General features: G+C 37.6%; 1 protein-coding gene across 8 annotated transcripts in view; it reads right to left on the reverse strand.

The window, feature by feature from the left end:
• The window catches only part of Eml5 (EMAP like 5), a 114,225-nt gene that overhangs the window by 57,179 nt on the left and 38,735 nt on the right, over positions 1–18,311 (reverse strand). For all 8 annotated transcript variants that reach the window (XM_021201910.2, XM_021201909.2, XM_029540726.1 and 5 more), the window contains exons 11-20: positions 17,840–18,007; positions 16,872–16,978; positions 16,362–16,480; positions 15,119–15,305; positions 13,497–13,602; positions 10,502–10,595; positions 9,314–9,414; positions 5,145–5,347; positions 3,983–4,094; positions 2,887–3,014 (exon numbers count right to left, since the gene is read on the reverse strand). In XM_021201910.2, coding sequence (XP_021057569.1) covers positions 2,887–3,014; positions 3,983–4,094; positions 5,145–5,347; positions 9,314–9,414; positions 10,502–10,595; positions 13,497–13,602; positions 15,119–15,305; positions 16,362–16,480; positions 16,872–16,978; positions 17,840–18,007 — 1,325 coding nt within the window. The remainder of the gene's footprint in view (positions 1–2,886; positions 3,015–3,982; positions 4,095–5,144; positions 5,348–9,313; positions 9,415–10,501; positions 10,596–13,496; positions 13,603–15,118; positions 15,306–16,361; positions 16,481–16,871; positions 16,979–17,839; positions 18,008–18,311) is intronic.

Genomic DNA, 18,311 nt, shown 5'->3' on the forward strand with positions numbered 1-18,311 from the left:
TAACCACTGTCCAGGACTGACATAGTAAAAGAAGTAGCCACTGTCCAGGACTGACATGAAGGAGTGAATCAATTATTTGTAGATGAGATGATCTTGTATATAAAAATTAGTAAGGAATCTACTGCAAAACTTTTAGAACTAATACAAGAAATTAGCAAGTTCTTAGGTCCTTGTTTCCATTATAGGATGTACACAAAATAAACTGTAAAATATATTAGCAAAGAACAATCTGAAAATAAAATTGAGAAAATACTGTTTAAAATAACATCAAAAATCGGGACAAGCTTAACAAAACAAGACTATATAGTAAAAACCACAAAATCTTGTTCCCGTTAAGTTAGAGACCACATGACTAAAGAGCTACTCATGTCCACGAGGACCTGACACCGTTAGAACAGACTGAGCTACAGGCAGCACTGCTACAAACACTGGTGTCTTCTGATGTCCCAGAATAAGTTTGTGTTTTGTATATTTCTATCCTGAAGAGGCTCTCAACTTTTTCTTCCTTATTCTTACTTTATCTTCTAGGTGCTTTTGTAAAAGTCAGAATTTTGTGCAAAAAAATCCTATCAAAGAATGGATTATAATGATAAAAAATTTACATTTTATCTAGATCTTTTATATCATTATCAACATTTCATAATTTTCTTAGTGTAGGTTTTACATACTTTAACTATAAAATTCCTGGTCACTGGACTAGCCAGTGGGAAGGATCAGACAGTACAAGTGCATGCCTTCAAACCTGACAATCTGACTCTGAGTTCCAAGAATCCATGGCAGAAGAAGAAAACTAACTCCCCCAACCTGTCCTCTGACTTCCACACATGCCACAGTGTGTGCACTGCTCCCCAAATCCAAGAATACATGTAACCAAATCATAAAAAATAAAGTACTGGTTATTGTATAGTTTTATGAGTAGTATTGTATGTAATATTTTATTCGTATTGCTACTAGAAAGAAATACCATTGATTTCTATATGTTCATTTTTAAACTCATCACATCATAGAGGACCTCTATCAGTTTTAATTTTTCAATTTATTATATCAATATTCAAGGTATATAGTTATGTCTGAAATTAATACTGTTTTTCTATTTATTTCTAGCAATTAAACCTTTACTTGATTTCTTTCACTAGATCCACTAAGCTTTCACATACATGTTTAGACAACAGCCAAGGAAAGGTTATCATATATCCTAAAGCCAAGAAGCTAAAAAAGACATTAAAAATCTCACCATATAACAAATATAGCACAATATGATAGGTGTAATTCAGCGGTACAGTATGTATTCAGCATGCATGAGGCCCTGGCCTAAATGCCTAGTATCATTTTTTTTTAAAGCTATATTGGGAGCAGTTTTAATTAGGAGTCCATAAGGACAGCATCTACACTAGGTTACTATGTAAACAACCTGAAAGCCAACATCAATACTAAGATGAAGCCATCTATTTTACCAAACAGAAGTCCCCAGCAGACTCTAATCAAAACACCTGATAATCACAAACTGCCAATGATGTCAAGCTAAGGTTTAAGAATTTCAACCAAACAAGTGGATCTTTGTCTTCTCCACCTAGCTGACAAGAGCTTGGTGCCCACACTGAGGCATGGCTCCTCAAATCTCTTCTGACTTTGAGTGCAGTCCTCTACACGAGTGCTTTAGTGCTCAAATAAAGTCTGCTCAGTTTATCTTATCTTAAACATCCTTTCTTTTAAGACAGTCTTCTCATTTATTCTCTGATGCCACTCATGTAAACAATGTATGCTGACCATATCTACCCTCTCTCCAACTCTTCTCAGATTCTCAGTCCATCCACATTTTTATCTTAATAGAGATTATGTGTGATTTCTAAATCTTTTCTTATGACATTTTAAAAAGTAATTCCTCTGTATTCATGTCTAAAAGAGTATTTGTAGTAATACTGTCTGAGATCTCACAGATGTGTAAATTACCTTGACTAGCCAGATGCCTAACCTAAGGGGAAGATCATGAGTGCAGAGTCAGTCAGTTATACACACGCACGCACGCACACACACACACACACACACACACACACACACACACACGCACACACACCAGAAACCCCACAATGACTTTATTATTATTTTTATTTTAAAGGCATACTCTGTAGGTGAAATTAACAAGCTATCTTATCACTAGTATATGTTTTGCCTCTTATATAATCTCATTGATAGGGTATTAACAATAAAGCACTAAATAAAGCATGAACAGTGCTCTATCTGTGTGTGCTCTTTGGTATCCTAACAAGAATGAGGCAGATAATTTAAGACACATGTCTGTATTAAGAAAGGAGGCAGAAGTGGAAACAGGGGCAAGTGGGATCCCCACAAATTTGAGGCCGGCCTAATCTACATAGCAAATTCCGAATTAGCAGACCACAGTGAGACTCTCTCTGTCTTAAAAGTTTATTTCTGAATTTGTATTAGCTTCTTTTCCCTGATAAATGTTTTCAGTAATACAATTTTAGTCTCTAGTCAGACTGCCCTTTCTCACTTCTGCAAGCTATAAACTTAACACTTACGTAGCCAAAGAGTTTCAAATGACTTATGTTTAGCAAATGGGCTCCAAAAAGTAAAACTAAAACATGAAATGAATGCCTCATTATAACTAGTTTTTGTCTCATTGATTTCATAATTAGCGATAGAATTTTACTTAAGTATTGGTACTTATTCTACATGAGAATAAGTATATTCATTTACTGGTTTTGTCTAGTCCATGGGCTAATTTTTTCACAATGTATATTAACATTGAGACATATTTCCCTCACTCATCTTGCATTGATTCACCCATGTCAGCTTTGCTTCTCATGTTCTGAATGAAAACATGAACTGTAAAGGAAGAAAAGTGCACATTAACATTTCAAGTACCTGGACCAGAAGAGTGATTGGGCCACTCTTATCCACTTCTAATATCTCACCATTCTTTGTGCCAACCAAAATATGACCATGCCCTAATGATATGGCACGTATAGATGGGTTATCTTCCAAAAGCAGACCTGAAATGTTAAATGGAAACGATCTTAAAGGTATGAAGTTAAGATAATTCAAGAGTATGTATTTTTCCACTGATAGTATTTGATGGTTAAAAACATCACATTATAAAGTTCTATCTATATTTGAGAAATTCTAATAATGTACTGTATTTCCTTCAACCATTCAATTTGTTAATCTTAGAGCATACCAACATATAATTCTGTCCTACCCAGATCCTACACTATCATTTCAATAACTACATCTTTGCCTCATAGATAGTAAATCTTCATCATCTTCCTGCTCCCCTTCAGTTATGCATACCATCCAGATCAGGAATTCCAACTCAGCAGAAGACAGATCCCTCTGACCAGTGTGTCCTAGGTAGGCCTCAGTCACATAGCAGGAAGCATGGCAGACCTAGCTCTTACAACAGTTCTTGTGTGAGGAGGTTATTAGGAAGGGAGAATTTGAGAAAGGAGTTAAACTTCTGAAGGGGGAAGTGAGGATGAAGTAATGTAGAATAAAGTGTTTCTGATCTGAAATGTGAGCATGGCTCTGTCATTGGAGGGAAGTACAGACTGTAGGAAAAAGTTAAAGCTTGCAGAAAAGGCATTGAGGTGGGAGGGAGTATGGCGCAGTCCCTGAAAGGAAGGAGCTGTGAGGCTAGAGTGGAGGCCAGCACAGTTCCCTCCTCCCACAGTGGGTTCCAGGGACTGCAATCAGATTGTCAGCCTTGTTCAGTAAGCGCAAATGCTGCCTGACAACAATCTCCTAGAAGCTGATGTGTATGAGAGTCAGGAGTGACATGGTGAGTTAGTACTTCATCAAATACACCAGAGAGAGGAGGATAATGACTCTGGTTTCATGATTTCTATTTAATTCTGATGAGTAACAAGAAGGCAAAATATATTTCTTGTGTTCCATGTCAGTGATCAAGCATATTGATGAATAATCAATCTTTTCTTGAACAACAGACTAAATATGAACCCACCTTTAGATCCTGGGGCTAAATCAGCTCTTTTTATAGCATAGGTCTTAAGACATCTTTCAAAGGAATCATCCCAAAGGGCTACCATACCATCTTTTCCTCCAGTTACAAATCCCTATGAAAACAAAGGGATCCAGTTAGTAAATACCAAAATACATCAAAACCAACTAGCTGCTTTGTATTGAAAAGCTACAGAGAAAAGCGTCTTCTGACTAACAGGGGTTCAGTATAAGGGATTAAGTTTAACAGTATGAGTCTCTATCATAGTTTCTAGACATAGACACAGAATCTGTAACGGTATCTATAGTGATGCTAGGATACCAAAAGACCAGTTTCTATAGTGGGTGGAGAGCTACACCTGCCACTATCACACTTTCAGCAATCACACACACTCTTCTAAAGCCTCCTACTTTACATTGGAAAGAAGGAATGGCAATGGCACTGAATAAGACATAATTATACAGACAGCACTTAGCATAATGCTGACACTAGCAGGGCTTAATAGAGTAAGGTTTTAGTTTCCTTTTCTTCATAATAATTTGTGTGTGTGAATGAGAGAGAGACAGAGAGAGAGGGAGGAGTGAGGGGGGAGGGGAGAGGAATAGGGGGTAGAAGAGAGGGGGAGGAGGAAGGGGAAGGAGGAGGAGAAAGGGGGAGGGGGAGGGAGTGTGAGTATGTGTGTGTGTTTCTGTAAGGTCAGAGGACAGCTCTCCTTCCAATGCGAGTTCCAGGAACTGAACTTAGGTTGCCCAATCTGTGCAGTCAGTATTATTCTTGCTGAGCCATCTCACCAGCCTTTCCTTTCCCTGTTCTCTTTCTTTTCCTTTCCTTTCTTTTTTCTTTCTTTTCTTCTTTTTCTTCCTTTCTTTTTGTTTGTTTGTTTTTTACTTTTAGACAGAGTCTTGCGAGTTCAGGCTGGCTTTGAGCATCAAGTGTGACCTTGAACTTATGATCCTCCTCCCTTCCCCTTCTGAATGCTGGGGTTACAGGGATGTGCCACTATGCCATTTAAAGTGTTTTTAAGCAGCATACCTATTCCGTATCATATTTAGGGATTTGGAAGGAAAGAACAAAACAGACCATGATTGGGTAGCCCAGCTAAGTAGAAAGCTGTGCTCCTTTCATGATAGCTGTATTTAATTTAAAACGCCCTTAGGTTACTTACTTTCTCCAATGCATGCATACTGAACACGGGCCCATCATGGGCTTTAACTGTTTTTACAAGAAAGACATCTCTCCAGATGCACACATCTCCTGTGGAGGTTCCAGAAAAAGCCATCTCTTCAGTCCATCCGTACACTGCACACATCATTGTGTCGTTTTTCCCCAGAGTGCCTACGTAGCCTTTTTTTCCAATTAATCCTCCCCCTGGGTCATAAAAAAAAAATGTGAAAGTACTGCTTTCAAAATGTCCACAGTTACAAAGAATAGCTTCATCCCTATTGATGTCTGATAGAAAGATATGTAACAGTATAGAGAATTAAAAAGAAAATTACAAATCTATCAATCTACTTGGGGAATAATTTATATCATAGATCTTAGGCTATATCTTTTTAGATAAATAACATAAAAACTAAGTTTTAGTCACTTGTTAGAATTTTTAATAATACTTGTCAAAAATTTTATGACTTATTTAAAGAAAGTTTTTTAAAGACCAATACAGGCCCACACTGTGGCTCCTAGGAGGTCCATGGTAATCAAAGACACAGGTGAGAATCTCGCCCAAATACCTATGCCAGCTGACAGAACCATGGGGCCCAGATGACGAAGGACCCACCTTCACCACTGCTAACGCCCCATACTCAGCTCCACCCTTCTTTCGGCCAGCTTCCTACCTGGGCAAGATCAGTGGCCAGATACCAGGCCATACCCCACAGCCTGTTTGCCTCCTAGGTGGTCACCAAAGACACAGAGCCCAGCTGACACAAGGCCCACCTGCCCAGCTTTACCTTCCTACTAGTCTCCTTCTCCATCCAGGCCAGATCAGCGGGCCTGATACCCTCCCACACCCCACAACCTGTCTGTCTTCCAGGAGGCCCAAAGTAACCAAGGACACAGCCTGCCTGCCTCCTAGGAGGTCCACAGTAACCAGGGATGCCAGAAGTCTGCTTTAACCAGAGATACAAGAGGCCCACCCTAACCAGAGACCGCAATGCCTGCCTCCAAGGAAGCCAGCTCTAGTCAGAGATGCCCAGGCCAATTAACACCAGAGATAACCAGATGACAGAGTCAAGCACAAGATCATAATCAACAGAATTCAGTGCAATCAGGCACCACCAGAACCCAGTTCTCCCACCACAGCAAGCCTTGGATACCCCAACACGCCTAAAAAGCAAGATAATCACTTAAAACTCCATCTCATAAAGATGATAGAGGCCTTTAAGGAGGATATAAAGAACTCCCTTAAAGAAATACAGGAAAACACAGGTAAACAAATAGAAGCACAGGTAAATAGAAAAGGAAATAAATCTCTTAAAGAAATACAGGAAAATACAATCAAGCAGGTGACAGAATTGAACAAAATGGTCCAAGAACAAAAATGGAAATAGAAACAATAAAGAAAACACAAAGGGAGAAAACCCTGGAGATGGACAACTTAGGAAGGAGATCAGGAGCTACAGATGCAAGTGTCACCAACAGAATGCGAGAGATAGAAGAGAGAATCTCAGGCCTAGAAAATACCATAGAAAATATGGGCACATTGGTCAAAGAAAATACAAACTGTAAAAAGCTCCTAACCCAAAAAATACCGGAAATTCAACATACAATGAAAAGATCAGATCTAAGAATAATAGAAATAGAAGAGGTTGAAGAATCCTAGCTCAAAGGACCAGAAAACATCTTCAGCAAAACCATAGGAAAAAAAACTTCCCTAATCTAAAGAAAGAGATGGCCATTAAATGTACAAGAAGCCTACAGAATATCAAATAGATTGGATCAGAAAAGAAAATCCTTCTACCACATAATCGCAAAAACACTAAATTCGCAGAACAACAACAGCACTAAATTCGCAGAACAACAACAGAAAAAGAATATTAAAAGCTGCAAAGGGAAAAAGCCAAGTAACATGTAAAGGCAGACCCATCAGAATTATACCTGTTTTCTCAACAGAAACTCTAAGGGCCAGATGATCCTGGACAGATGTCATCTAAGAAAATACAAATGCCAGCCCAGGATACCATACCCAGCAAAACTCTCAATCACCATAGATGGTGAAACCAAGATATGTCATGGCAAAACCAAATTTAAACAATATCTTCCTACTAATCTAGCCCTACAAAGAATACTGGAACAAAATCTCCAATACAAGGAGGGTAACTACATCCAAGAAAACAAGAAATTAAACATTACACAATAAAACCAAAAGAAGAGAATCATATATAATACTACCTCCAGCAACAAAAATAAACCCAATGCTGGCAAGGATGTGGAGAAAGAGGAACACTCCTCCATTGCTGGTGGGATTGCTTGTACAACCACTCTGGAAATCAGTCTGGCGGTTCCTCAGAAAACTGGACATAGTTCTACCAGCAGATCCAGCAATACCACTTCTGGGTATATACCCAGAAGATGTTTCAACTGGTAATAAGGACACATGCTCCACTATGTTCATAGCTGCCCTATTTATAATAGCCAGAAGCTGGAAAGAACCCAGATGTCCCTCAACAAAGAAATGGATACAGAAAATGTGGTACATTTACACAATGGAGTACTACTCAGCTATTAAAAACAATGAATTTATGAAATTCTTAGGCAAATGGATGTATCTGGAGGATATCATCCTGAGTGAGGTAACCCAATCACAAAAAAACCTCACTTGATATGCACTCACTGATAAGTGGATATTAGCCCAGAAACCTCGAATATCCAAGATACAATCTCCAAAACACAAGAAAATCGAGAATAAGGAAGACCAACACGTGGATACTTCATTCCTCCCTAAAATAGGGAATAAAATACCCATGAAAGAAGTGGCAGAAACAAAGTTTGGAGCTAAGACGAAAGGATGGACCATCCAGAGACTGCCCCACCTGGGGGTCCATCCCATAATCAGCCACCAAACGCAGACACTATTGCATATGCCAGCAAGATCTTGCTGAAAGGACACTGATATAGCTATCTCTGTNAGGCTATGCCANTGCCTGGCAAATATAGAAGTGGATGCCCACAGTCATCTATAGGATAGAACACAGAGACCCCAATGGAGGAGCTAGAGAAATTACCCAAGGAACTGAAGGGGTCTGCAACCCTATAGGTGAAACAACAAAATGAACTAATCAGTACCCCAAGAGATCATGTCTCTAGCTGCATATGTAGCAGAAGATGGCCTAGTCAGCCACCGTTGGGAAGAGATGCACCTTGGTCTTGCAAACTTTATATGCCCCATACAGGGGAATGCCAGNGCCAAGAAGNGGGAGTGGGTGGGCAGGGGAGCAGGGTGGGGGAGGGTATAGGGACATTCAGGATAGCATTTGAAATGTAAATGGTGGTATGTGTGTGTTTTCGAGACAGAGTTTCTTTGTGTAATAGTCCTAGCTATCCTTGACTAACTTTGTAGACCAGGCTGACCTCGACCGCCCAAAGATCTGCCTGCCTCTGCCTCCTACGTGTTGGTATTAAAGATGGGAGCCATGCCACAATTACCCAGCAACTGCACATTATTTTTAAAGTATGTACTTCTAATGTTCTTTTTCTCCTCCTCCTCTTCCTCTTCTTCCTCCTCTTCTCCTCCTCCTCCTCTTCCTCCTGCCTCTTTTCCTCCTCCTTCTCCTCCTTCTCACTTTTCTCCGTCTTCCTCTTCCTCCTCCTCTTTTTAGTTGAGAGGAGTCTATGACAAGTTTCCATTTTGTTTTTTCTTGCATGTATACATACACCTGTACGCACCTCATGCATGCAGTGCCCACCAGGTCCAGTAGAGGGCACTGGATCCCCTACCAGAAAGTGGTCAAGTAGGTGCCTGGAATTAAACTTGGGTCCTTAGAAGAGCAGGGGTCTCTATCATGAGCCATTTCTCCAGCTACCTACTATTTACTTTTAAAAAATCTCATATTTCAAACAAATATAAAGGTGTAGTGTTTCTGCATAGTCCTCTATCCAGTTTCCCTTAATGTTAACATCTTAACGACACTATTCCTTTATCAAGACTAAGACACCAACATCATTTACACAATACCCTTAATTGAACCTCAGACTTCATTCAGATTTCAGTTTTTCTAAAGATTTTCCTTGTCTATCCCAAAATCCAGTCCAGCATACCACACTGTACTTAGCTAAATTATTTTAAAGATAATTCTTTCTAGAATTTCAAAGGAGCAAACAGAAACATTTCCTTACCTGCTCTACGCCAAAATTTCATGTGTTTAATCCCAGCTGTAATTAGTTTATCAGGCACATAGGGGTTCATTTTCACAACAAAAATCTTATCTTTACTGCCTCTGAAACAAACCAAAATGCTTTAGCTCTAAAGATAATCCATCCCAGTAAAACGCACATCCTATCTGGAGTCCTCTGCCTACGGGATAATTGTTTCCTGCTGGTATCTGACATTCAGGCTGTGAAGTCATTCATTTGTACATTTGTCACTATTTAAATATGTTAACTCTGCTCAGCAGATTCTCCAGACAGTAGAAACTGTGAAAATAGAACTTCAGTTAGACAGTAGCCATGAGCCCCACTGGATTGTGAAGAGGGAATGCTGTGTGTAACAAGAGTTTAAAATTTTTGAAATAGTAATTCATTACAATTTAACATGTCCTTCAATATTCCTTTTATTACATTCATTTACTTCAAGGGAGAAGCATTCACGCCACATTCTGTGTGTAAGATGTCAGGGACAACCTGTAGGGATTATTTCTCTCCTTCTACCACTGTAGGCCCTGGTGCCTCTGCTCACTGAGCCATCTTACCAGACTTTCAAAGTTCCTTTGAAACTATTAAGTCCTTGGACATCATCTGCATACTCTATAAAAAGCATTCATATTTTGAAGTGCTTTAACATTTCAATTTGACGAAATAACAAACAAAATACAGTCTCTGGCACTGTTAACTGCTCCACCTTCAAAGCACTGTTAATATTTTATTATAAAATAAATCATGCTCATTTTAGAAAACATAGAAATGAAAAAATATTTTAAAACATACGTATATACAAAGCACACAATATGTGTGTCATTTTTCAATTACATGTGTGAGCATTTAACCATGCTTCCCAGCTAGTATATAACAGCTTTTAATGGAAGTCATTCTTTGAGAATGGCAAATTGAAATAGTAATTTCCAATGTCCTATTATAGGCAAATTAAAAACAGGTTCACAAGGGCTAAACCTACAAAGAAATAATAAAATAATTTATCCTTATTCTGATTATATTTATTTAATGGTAATAAAAGCTGATAATTACAAAAAAACAACAAAAAACAAGAAAAACAAAACAAAAAGAAACCTCACATACTAGTTTGATTTCAAAACAGCGAAGTCCATGGTAACATTAGTGTTTTGCCAACATGGTAAGTGTTCTCCCTACCTTGTCACTGAAAGTTTCTCCCCTTTCTTCCAGTCCCACAACACAATGGTGTGGCTGTCATCTATTCCAACTGAAGCCAGGCGTTTCCCATCAGCTGTGACACCAAAAAGATGAGACTCTGATTTAATTTCATGAAGTCAAATTCATCTGGTGTGTTTTCTAGAGACACGTGCTCTCATTTGAATAGAACCTGCACCCCAAGTCTCTTTGCATGATGGATGCTTGGCCCCCAGGGTGGTGTAAACTGGTGGAGTAGTTAAGAGCTGGGCCTGGTGTGAGGGGACTAAGGTGGTGGATGCTCTGCCCAAAGAATGGTATAATGCTAGAGGGGGCAGGGTTGTCTGTAAAGCTGTAGCCTGACTGTAGAATCAGCTGCCCAACAGGGCTGCCTTGTCTGGATGAAGTGGGAAAGGATGCACATAATTCTGCAGAGACTTGATGTGCCAGGGTGGGGATATCCAGGGGAGCACCACCTTCTCAGAGGAGAGAGGGAGGAGGGATGGAAAGAGGGACTCTGGGGCAGGGGACTGGGAGTTGGCAGCATTTGGGACGTGAATAAATAAATAAAAAGAAAGTTATAATGCTCTCTCAGGAAGATCTAGCTCTATTGTAATGGCTGTTATAATAAAAACAAGTTAGACCCTTAAATTTCTCTGGCTCCCAGTCTCACCATGTTAACTCTTCTGTTTGCACTTACTCCTGCCATGATGCTCACATTGTGACACAGCCAAGGTGACTCTCACCACAAACAGAACCAATGGAGCCATTTGACTTGAACTTTTAGTTTCCATAACTGTGAGTTAACCAGGTCTCTGTTTTTATTAGTACCCACCTTAAGGTATTATTTATAACAGCAGAAAATATGGTAATATGCTAGAGCACTATACTGAAAACTTTAAAAAGTAATGGTAAATGTTAGACAGTATACATCCATCCATGAAAAGAACCAGAATTTAGAAGAGAATGAGGATACTGGTTTCTTTAATTTAAATTTGTGTGTGTGTGTGTGTGTGTGTGTGTGTGTGTGTGTGTGCGTGCGTGCGTATGTAAGTCAGAAGACACTCTATGAAGTTGGTTCTCTTCATCTACCTTTATATGTGCTCCAGAGACTGAACTCAGGCTGTCAGACTCATGAAGCAAGTGATTTTATCCACAGAGCCATCTTTCAAGTTGGGAATTCCAATGAGTTTTTGAATCATTATCACACTCGACTTAACTTACCTTATGCATTCAGTAGATTGGGAAGAAGGAAGGAGGGAATGATAAATGTATCAAATGATGGATATCCTAAATATCCTGTGTGGTGAGTATTACTTAATACATGTGTATTAGAACATCACACTAGGGGGATAGCTCAATGGTAGAGCACTTGTTTGGTGTATGTAAAGCCTTGGCATTCACTCCTGGCGCTACACACATAAATCACCCTACATCTCATCAATATAAACAGTAGGTCCATTGAAACAAACCTCAAATCTGTATTAATTAAATGAGAAAATCAAGAAAGGAACGGAAAATGGATCTATTTCAACTAAAGTCACTGTAACAACTTTACTGTGACATAAAAACTCAGTGACTAAAGTTCATCAAAGGAAATGCTCTATTTTACAACACGCTATTACTAACATGGCTGCTTTTAGTGAAGACCAAGTTTCAGTTGCCACTGCTAGCAAACAACAAGTAATGGATATATTAAATATTGAAGTCAATGATTACTATGACAGTGACAGAAGTGCATGTATCTACAGGTTATAAGGGTCACAGTGTGAGAGAACCTTTTCCACTCTGCCTCACTTCTGCAAACCTTAGTCAGCCACTCAGTGCTACCACTGATATTTTTATTGTTGACTATTAGAACTCTTGAGTATACATGTGTATATATGCTTTCCCCAAAATCTCATTTATGAATAACTGACTTTGGTTAGGGCAGCAAAACCACTAATTCATGACATAAACATCTTCAATAATGACATTTTCTCCCAATCCACACAGCAGTTTTTACTGCAGGTATATCTGCAGTTGCTATACTGTAAGCATGAACTGAAATTGTAAGACTAAAACTGCTAGTTAATATAGACACCTAAAAGGATTCCTTTTTTTAAAAATGATTTTATGCATATGAGTAAGCTGTCTTTAGACACACCAGAAGAGGGCATCAGATCCCATTACCATGTGGTGGCTGGGAATTGAACTCAGGACCTCTGGAAGATCAGTCAGTGCTCTTAACCACTGAGCCATCTCTCCAGTCCCCTAAAAAGCATTCTTTTTTTTTTTTTTTTAAGATTTATTTTATTTATTATATGTAAGTACACTGTAGCTGTCTTCAGACACTTCAGAAGAGGGCATCAGATCTTGTTACGGATGGTTATGAGCCACCATGTGGTTGCTGGGATTTGAACTCTGGACCTTCAGAAGAGCAGTCGGGTGCTCTTACCCACTGAGCCATCTCACCAGCACCAATAAATAAATCTTTTTTTGTTGTTGTTGTTTGTTTGTTTTTCGAGACAGGGTTTCTCTGTAGCCCTGGCTGTCCTGGAACTCACTCTGTAGACCAGACTGGCCTCGAACTCAGAAATCCACCTGCCTCTGCCTCCCAAGTGCTGAGATTAAAGGCGTGCGCCACCACACCCGGCTCCCTAAAAAGCATTCTTATTCACCCTAAACATTTTCAAAGTTTACTTTGAAGCTATAGAAGATCAATATTAAAGGAGCAGTACATATTACAGGAGCACCTTTCATAGTTTTAGGTGTTTTGCAGAAAACCATTTATATGCTGATATTATCATGGACATTCTAAAAAGACTTTATGGCTATAGTCATTACATTGTAATTATAAACAAGCCAGAAAACCGAGTTTCATCATTATGTTTGATTACAACAGTATGCACACTTGATAAAAACTGTGAAACCATAGCTAACTGGCAAGCTTAGGTAACACTGGTTTAAATATTATATTCCCGCTGTATTTTGATCATTCTTACTGAGATAGTCTTACCTGAGAAATCAACAGCACAGATGCCATATTGGTGGTAGCCCTTTAATATAGACAATGGTTTAATGGTTTCTGTGTCCCATACGTGAATTGAGGGATCTCTACCTACCTGATAAAGATATAATTGTAAAAGTCATTATAAACAATTATTTTTATATCTGTTAAAAGGAAACAAAATACTTATATAATCTTTATTTGTCCTAGAAACTTATCAAACAAAAAGCAGGTAATAAGCATGGTATTTTTCATTATCTTTTTTTAAATTCTAAGAGGGATAGAAGAGAAACAATGGTAGAAATCAATTATACTTAGTTTTAGTTTTGAGACTTTTTAATATAAAGGTATAACAGAAACAGCACTAACCCAGCCAATCCATCTAAATATTACCAGTGATCTTTAAATTTTACCTCTGACGATTTTACAGCATGACTCCTGACCAGTTTTCTTCATTTTTTAATCACTTTTTTGTGACCTGTTATTTAAATATAAACCCCTCAAGATTCCCCCTTTAAATACCCAGGCTCTTTTTTTCTACATTTTTGCCTGAAAAAAGTTTCTTTCCATTTTAATAATTAAATACACAAAGTCTCCCAACCCTCTCTGATTTTTGTACACATTCAATACCTACATTTTCTGTTATGTGCTGATCATGTCGAACATCTCATCTGAAGTGATGATGAATGCCAGGGACTAACATTCACTGAGAAATTATTTACCTGACAGATACTGTTCCACAGCCCTTTCAAAGTCTGGCTTATTTAACAACCATCATAATTCCTTAAGTTAGGTACCAATCATATCCTTATTATAAAGATGGGGAAACAGGCACAGAATTTAACTCAGACAAGAAATAAAGGTACTTGGATTCAAACACCAAATTGAGTCTGGCTAACAGTACATATCACCAAAGAAGCAGGCTTGCGGCATCTCATCTTGGATACAGGCACACATCCGTCAGTGTTCTATCACTGTGACAAAACACTGCAGATAATCAACTTATTTTGACTCATGGTTTTAAATATTTCATTCAATGGTTGGTTGCTTGTCATGTTTGCCTTTGGGTATTAACTATTTTTATAGGTTGGGATAAAAGTAAACTAAACAAAGATTAAGAAGCTAGTACAATTCTTAAATATACTAAGAATCTACAGACAATATTGCCCCCTTCTTTATGAATTCCCATAGAGTTATCCATTACAAAATGTCAGAACCTATGCAATTGCAAACCGGTTAGGTTGGTACTGAACTTGAAAAATAAAGACATAGTCATTCTGTGTTTTCACAGAGCTTTTTGTTAAGTAATTACATTGCTTTAGTGACTCAAACTAAAAAAAACAGGTTTAGGGGCTGGAGAAATGGCTAACAGTTAAGAGCACTGACTGCTCTGTCAAATGACCAGGTTTGATTCCCAGCACCCAGTCTGTGGCTCACAGTCACCTGTAATTCTGGTTCCAGGGTATCTTATACCCCTTTCTAGCCTCCATGGATACTGAATGTACATGGTGCACAGAAATATATGCAGGCAAGACATCTATACACATACAAATAAAAATAAATCTCAAAATAAGTTTTTGAAAAGGTTTTCTATATGACTTATTGTCACATGGTCTTTTAAGGGAACTTACCTGGCCTGTTGCCACATAGTCTTTCAAAGGATGAATAGCCAAACACAGAATATCATCATCATGACCCAAGTAAAAACGTTGTGTGTTCTGTTGTCTATTGTATATGACACCCACTGCTGCCACATGGTACACAATTTCACCAATTTGAGTGTAGAAAAGATTACTTCGACAGTCATAACCTCTGTAACTAATGCAGAAAACAAATCATGCACAACACATTTTAATCTTTCATCTGATCAATATCTAATACACAGAGAAGTAGGTATCATTTGCATCATTTAATTTTCAGTCTTAAAGAAACTGAATAATTAAAAAATACCAGCTTCTTAGAATGTACATATTGTTATGAGCTTCTCAGATTACAGATAGCTGAAACTAGGCTAAGGTATTGAGTGGGAAAAAAATCAGGTCTAAAAAAGGCATCTCTAGTATTCTAATAATTGCAAAAACATTATTACATTTGTATTCTACAAAGTAAAACCACTTCTTTATATACACAATCAGGTAAGGAAAGAATATATATATATTTGTATTCAGATATTTCTGGAAGTAAATATTATTTATAGGGTAAGGTAATGACACTTAGGGCAGGGGGAGCAAGAAAAGAGAGAGGAGGGTTTCAAACAGCACTTTGTTATGCATTGTTGAACTCTGACTATGTAATACATGTTCCAACAGTAACTGTAAGCAAGCAGTTAGAATATATAAATCTTCAAATGGTTAATACAATCCTATCAATGACAACCTTGCATTGTGCTTCAAAGACCAATTCACACAACACAATGGAACAAAATGCTACCTGTTTTAACACTAAAAGGAAAATACTTTTTTTAAGATTTATTTTACGTGTGTGTGTGTGTGTGTGTGTGTGTGTGTGTGTGTGATATGTGTGTAGGTGCTTTTGGAGGCCACCTGATGTAGGTTTTCAGAATGGAACTTAGGCCCCATGAAAGAGCAGCAGACCTTCCTAATCACTAAGCTCTCTAGCCCTGGAAACAGTTTTCATAAATAACTTCTTTTCAAATTCTTAGAAAGTATTATCAGTCTGGTGAGAAAATGTGTGCTTGCTGAAAGTAGAAACTTGTTGCTGCAGAGCTGAAATGTGAGGCTTATACATTATGTGCTCTAAAGGATTCCAGAAACTAGTAACAATGGACTAAACATTAAATCCTAAACCCTCAGGCAAAGGGTATTAAGTGCAAACTCAAATTTAAACACACAAATGAAATATAGTGTTCTATACCCATGAATAAAGTGTAATCGAATACTATTTCCTGGAGTGCGTTCTCTTCGTTTGGAAGTAGCACTTTTCTGCTTCTCTTTGCATTGTTCTTTAAGTTGAGGTAGATCTTCTTTGTAAACCTTAAAAATATACATAGAAATGATTAATGTAAGTACTAATAAAGCTGTTCATATACTTAATATAACTTTCATATACTGATAAGAGAATACTTGGAATTTAATGCTCTGAGAACTTTCTATGAGTCATAAGGAAACATTAAAGGGAATTGTGGTAGTCTCTTGTGACAGAAGTCTACAGGCAAACAGAACATAAACTTCCTTAGTACATCAACAATTTAATATAAAAGAACATTTTATGTAAGTGTGCTATGATGTTCAAAGGGGGAACTGAAATACCTATCCAATATTGGAGAAATTAAAGCCATAAAAATTCACAATAGATAATAGTAGCCGAAATCAAGATGAAGAAACTGAACTTTGGGGAAAATATCATAGGTTAATAGGCCATTACCTGCCGGTGGTAAGTAAGCTGTGTCTCTTGCTCAATCTCAGAATCTAGTTCTGGAACATCAGACAGATCTGAATCTGATTCATCACTGTTGGACTCAGCCAGACTTTCTGTAAATGTTTATAAAACAAATACCATTTGTTTAAAAGATTTACTTTCAAAATAGCAGTATAAAGTTAATGATTAAGAGATGACTCTGGCCGGGAAGGACACTCTATTGAGACAAAAATAATATCACTGAGTAGCTACAAATATACTTTGCTTTGCTTGGTGGGAATATAAGATTTCTGGGACCTTACTGGCAAAATAAGTCTTTGTTATAATGATAATAATTCCAAACTAAATGTTTATAATATATAAACATAATATATTATATATAATATGTAAGTATATATAATATAATATATATTACATATATATAATTATAATAAAAATAAATTCCAACTAAAAAAAAAGAGATGACTCTGTCAACTTGACAAGGAAACAAGCCATAAAATAGTTAAATGAAATGACCTAACCTAGTCAAGTGACACTGATGTCAGTAAACTGAACTACAGATTATCTACCCGTCCAATCACTGAAACTCAATAGCGCCTTTAAATCCCCCCACTGCCTCCCCAATGGATGCTACATTAAGTGTCTGTGCAGATATAATTGAATATAACTTATAATCAACATGAAAAACAGATAAATTATTACATACAACAGATGAGTTGATATTTTCTTGATTTTTAAAGCATATAAAAGCCTTGGAACCCAAATCTTCAAGATGAAATACTGTTTGTTTTGCTAGCAGAATTATTTCACTCATTTGACAACTTAAATTTCCACCCAAATTCTTCATATAGCATCCTCCATGATACCTGACTTTAAAGATATACATCTATTCTAACAGGAAATTTCTGCTAGTAAGAAGCTTCAATGGTAAAATTGCTAGTTTGGAGCTATGGATGGGAGAGGTTTACGCTTACCTTGGGGTGCTATGTGAAGAGCATCTTTTAATTTTCTCTCAGGAATAAATTTCCACTGAAAGACAGAGTGATCTGCTCCACCAATAGAAATAACCCACTGATAATCATGTGACCATCTGACATTAGTTACATGAGCTGAATGGCCAATGTATTTTCTAAACTTGGCCCCTGTAACAAAAGTATCTCTTTAAATTAATAAAAAGCAACACACACACACACACACACACACACACACACACACACACACACACACACCATCTTAAACAACAACTACTATATCCAAACTATTATAACATCACAACACTGAGTATGACCAGATGGGAAAATGATCTTAAAATTAGTTAAAAGAACGAATGAATGAACTGAGAGGTACAGATATTTTACTTATTTTACAATATAGTTTAGTGGGAACTACAAAAACTGTGAGGATTTCCTATTGCTGAAGATCCTATTGGAAGAATAGTTAGATGTG

This window comes from Mus pahari, chromosome 7, assembly GCF_900095145.1.
Source record: "Mus pahari chromosome 7, PAHARI_EIJ_v1.1, whole genome shotgun sequence".
Classification (NCBI taxonomy): Eukaryota; Metazoa; Chordata; class Mammalia; order Rodentia; family Muridae; genus Mus; species Mus pahari.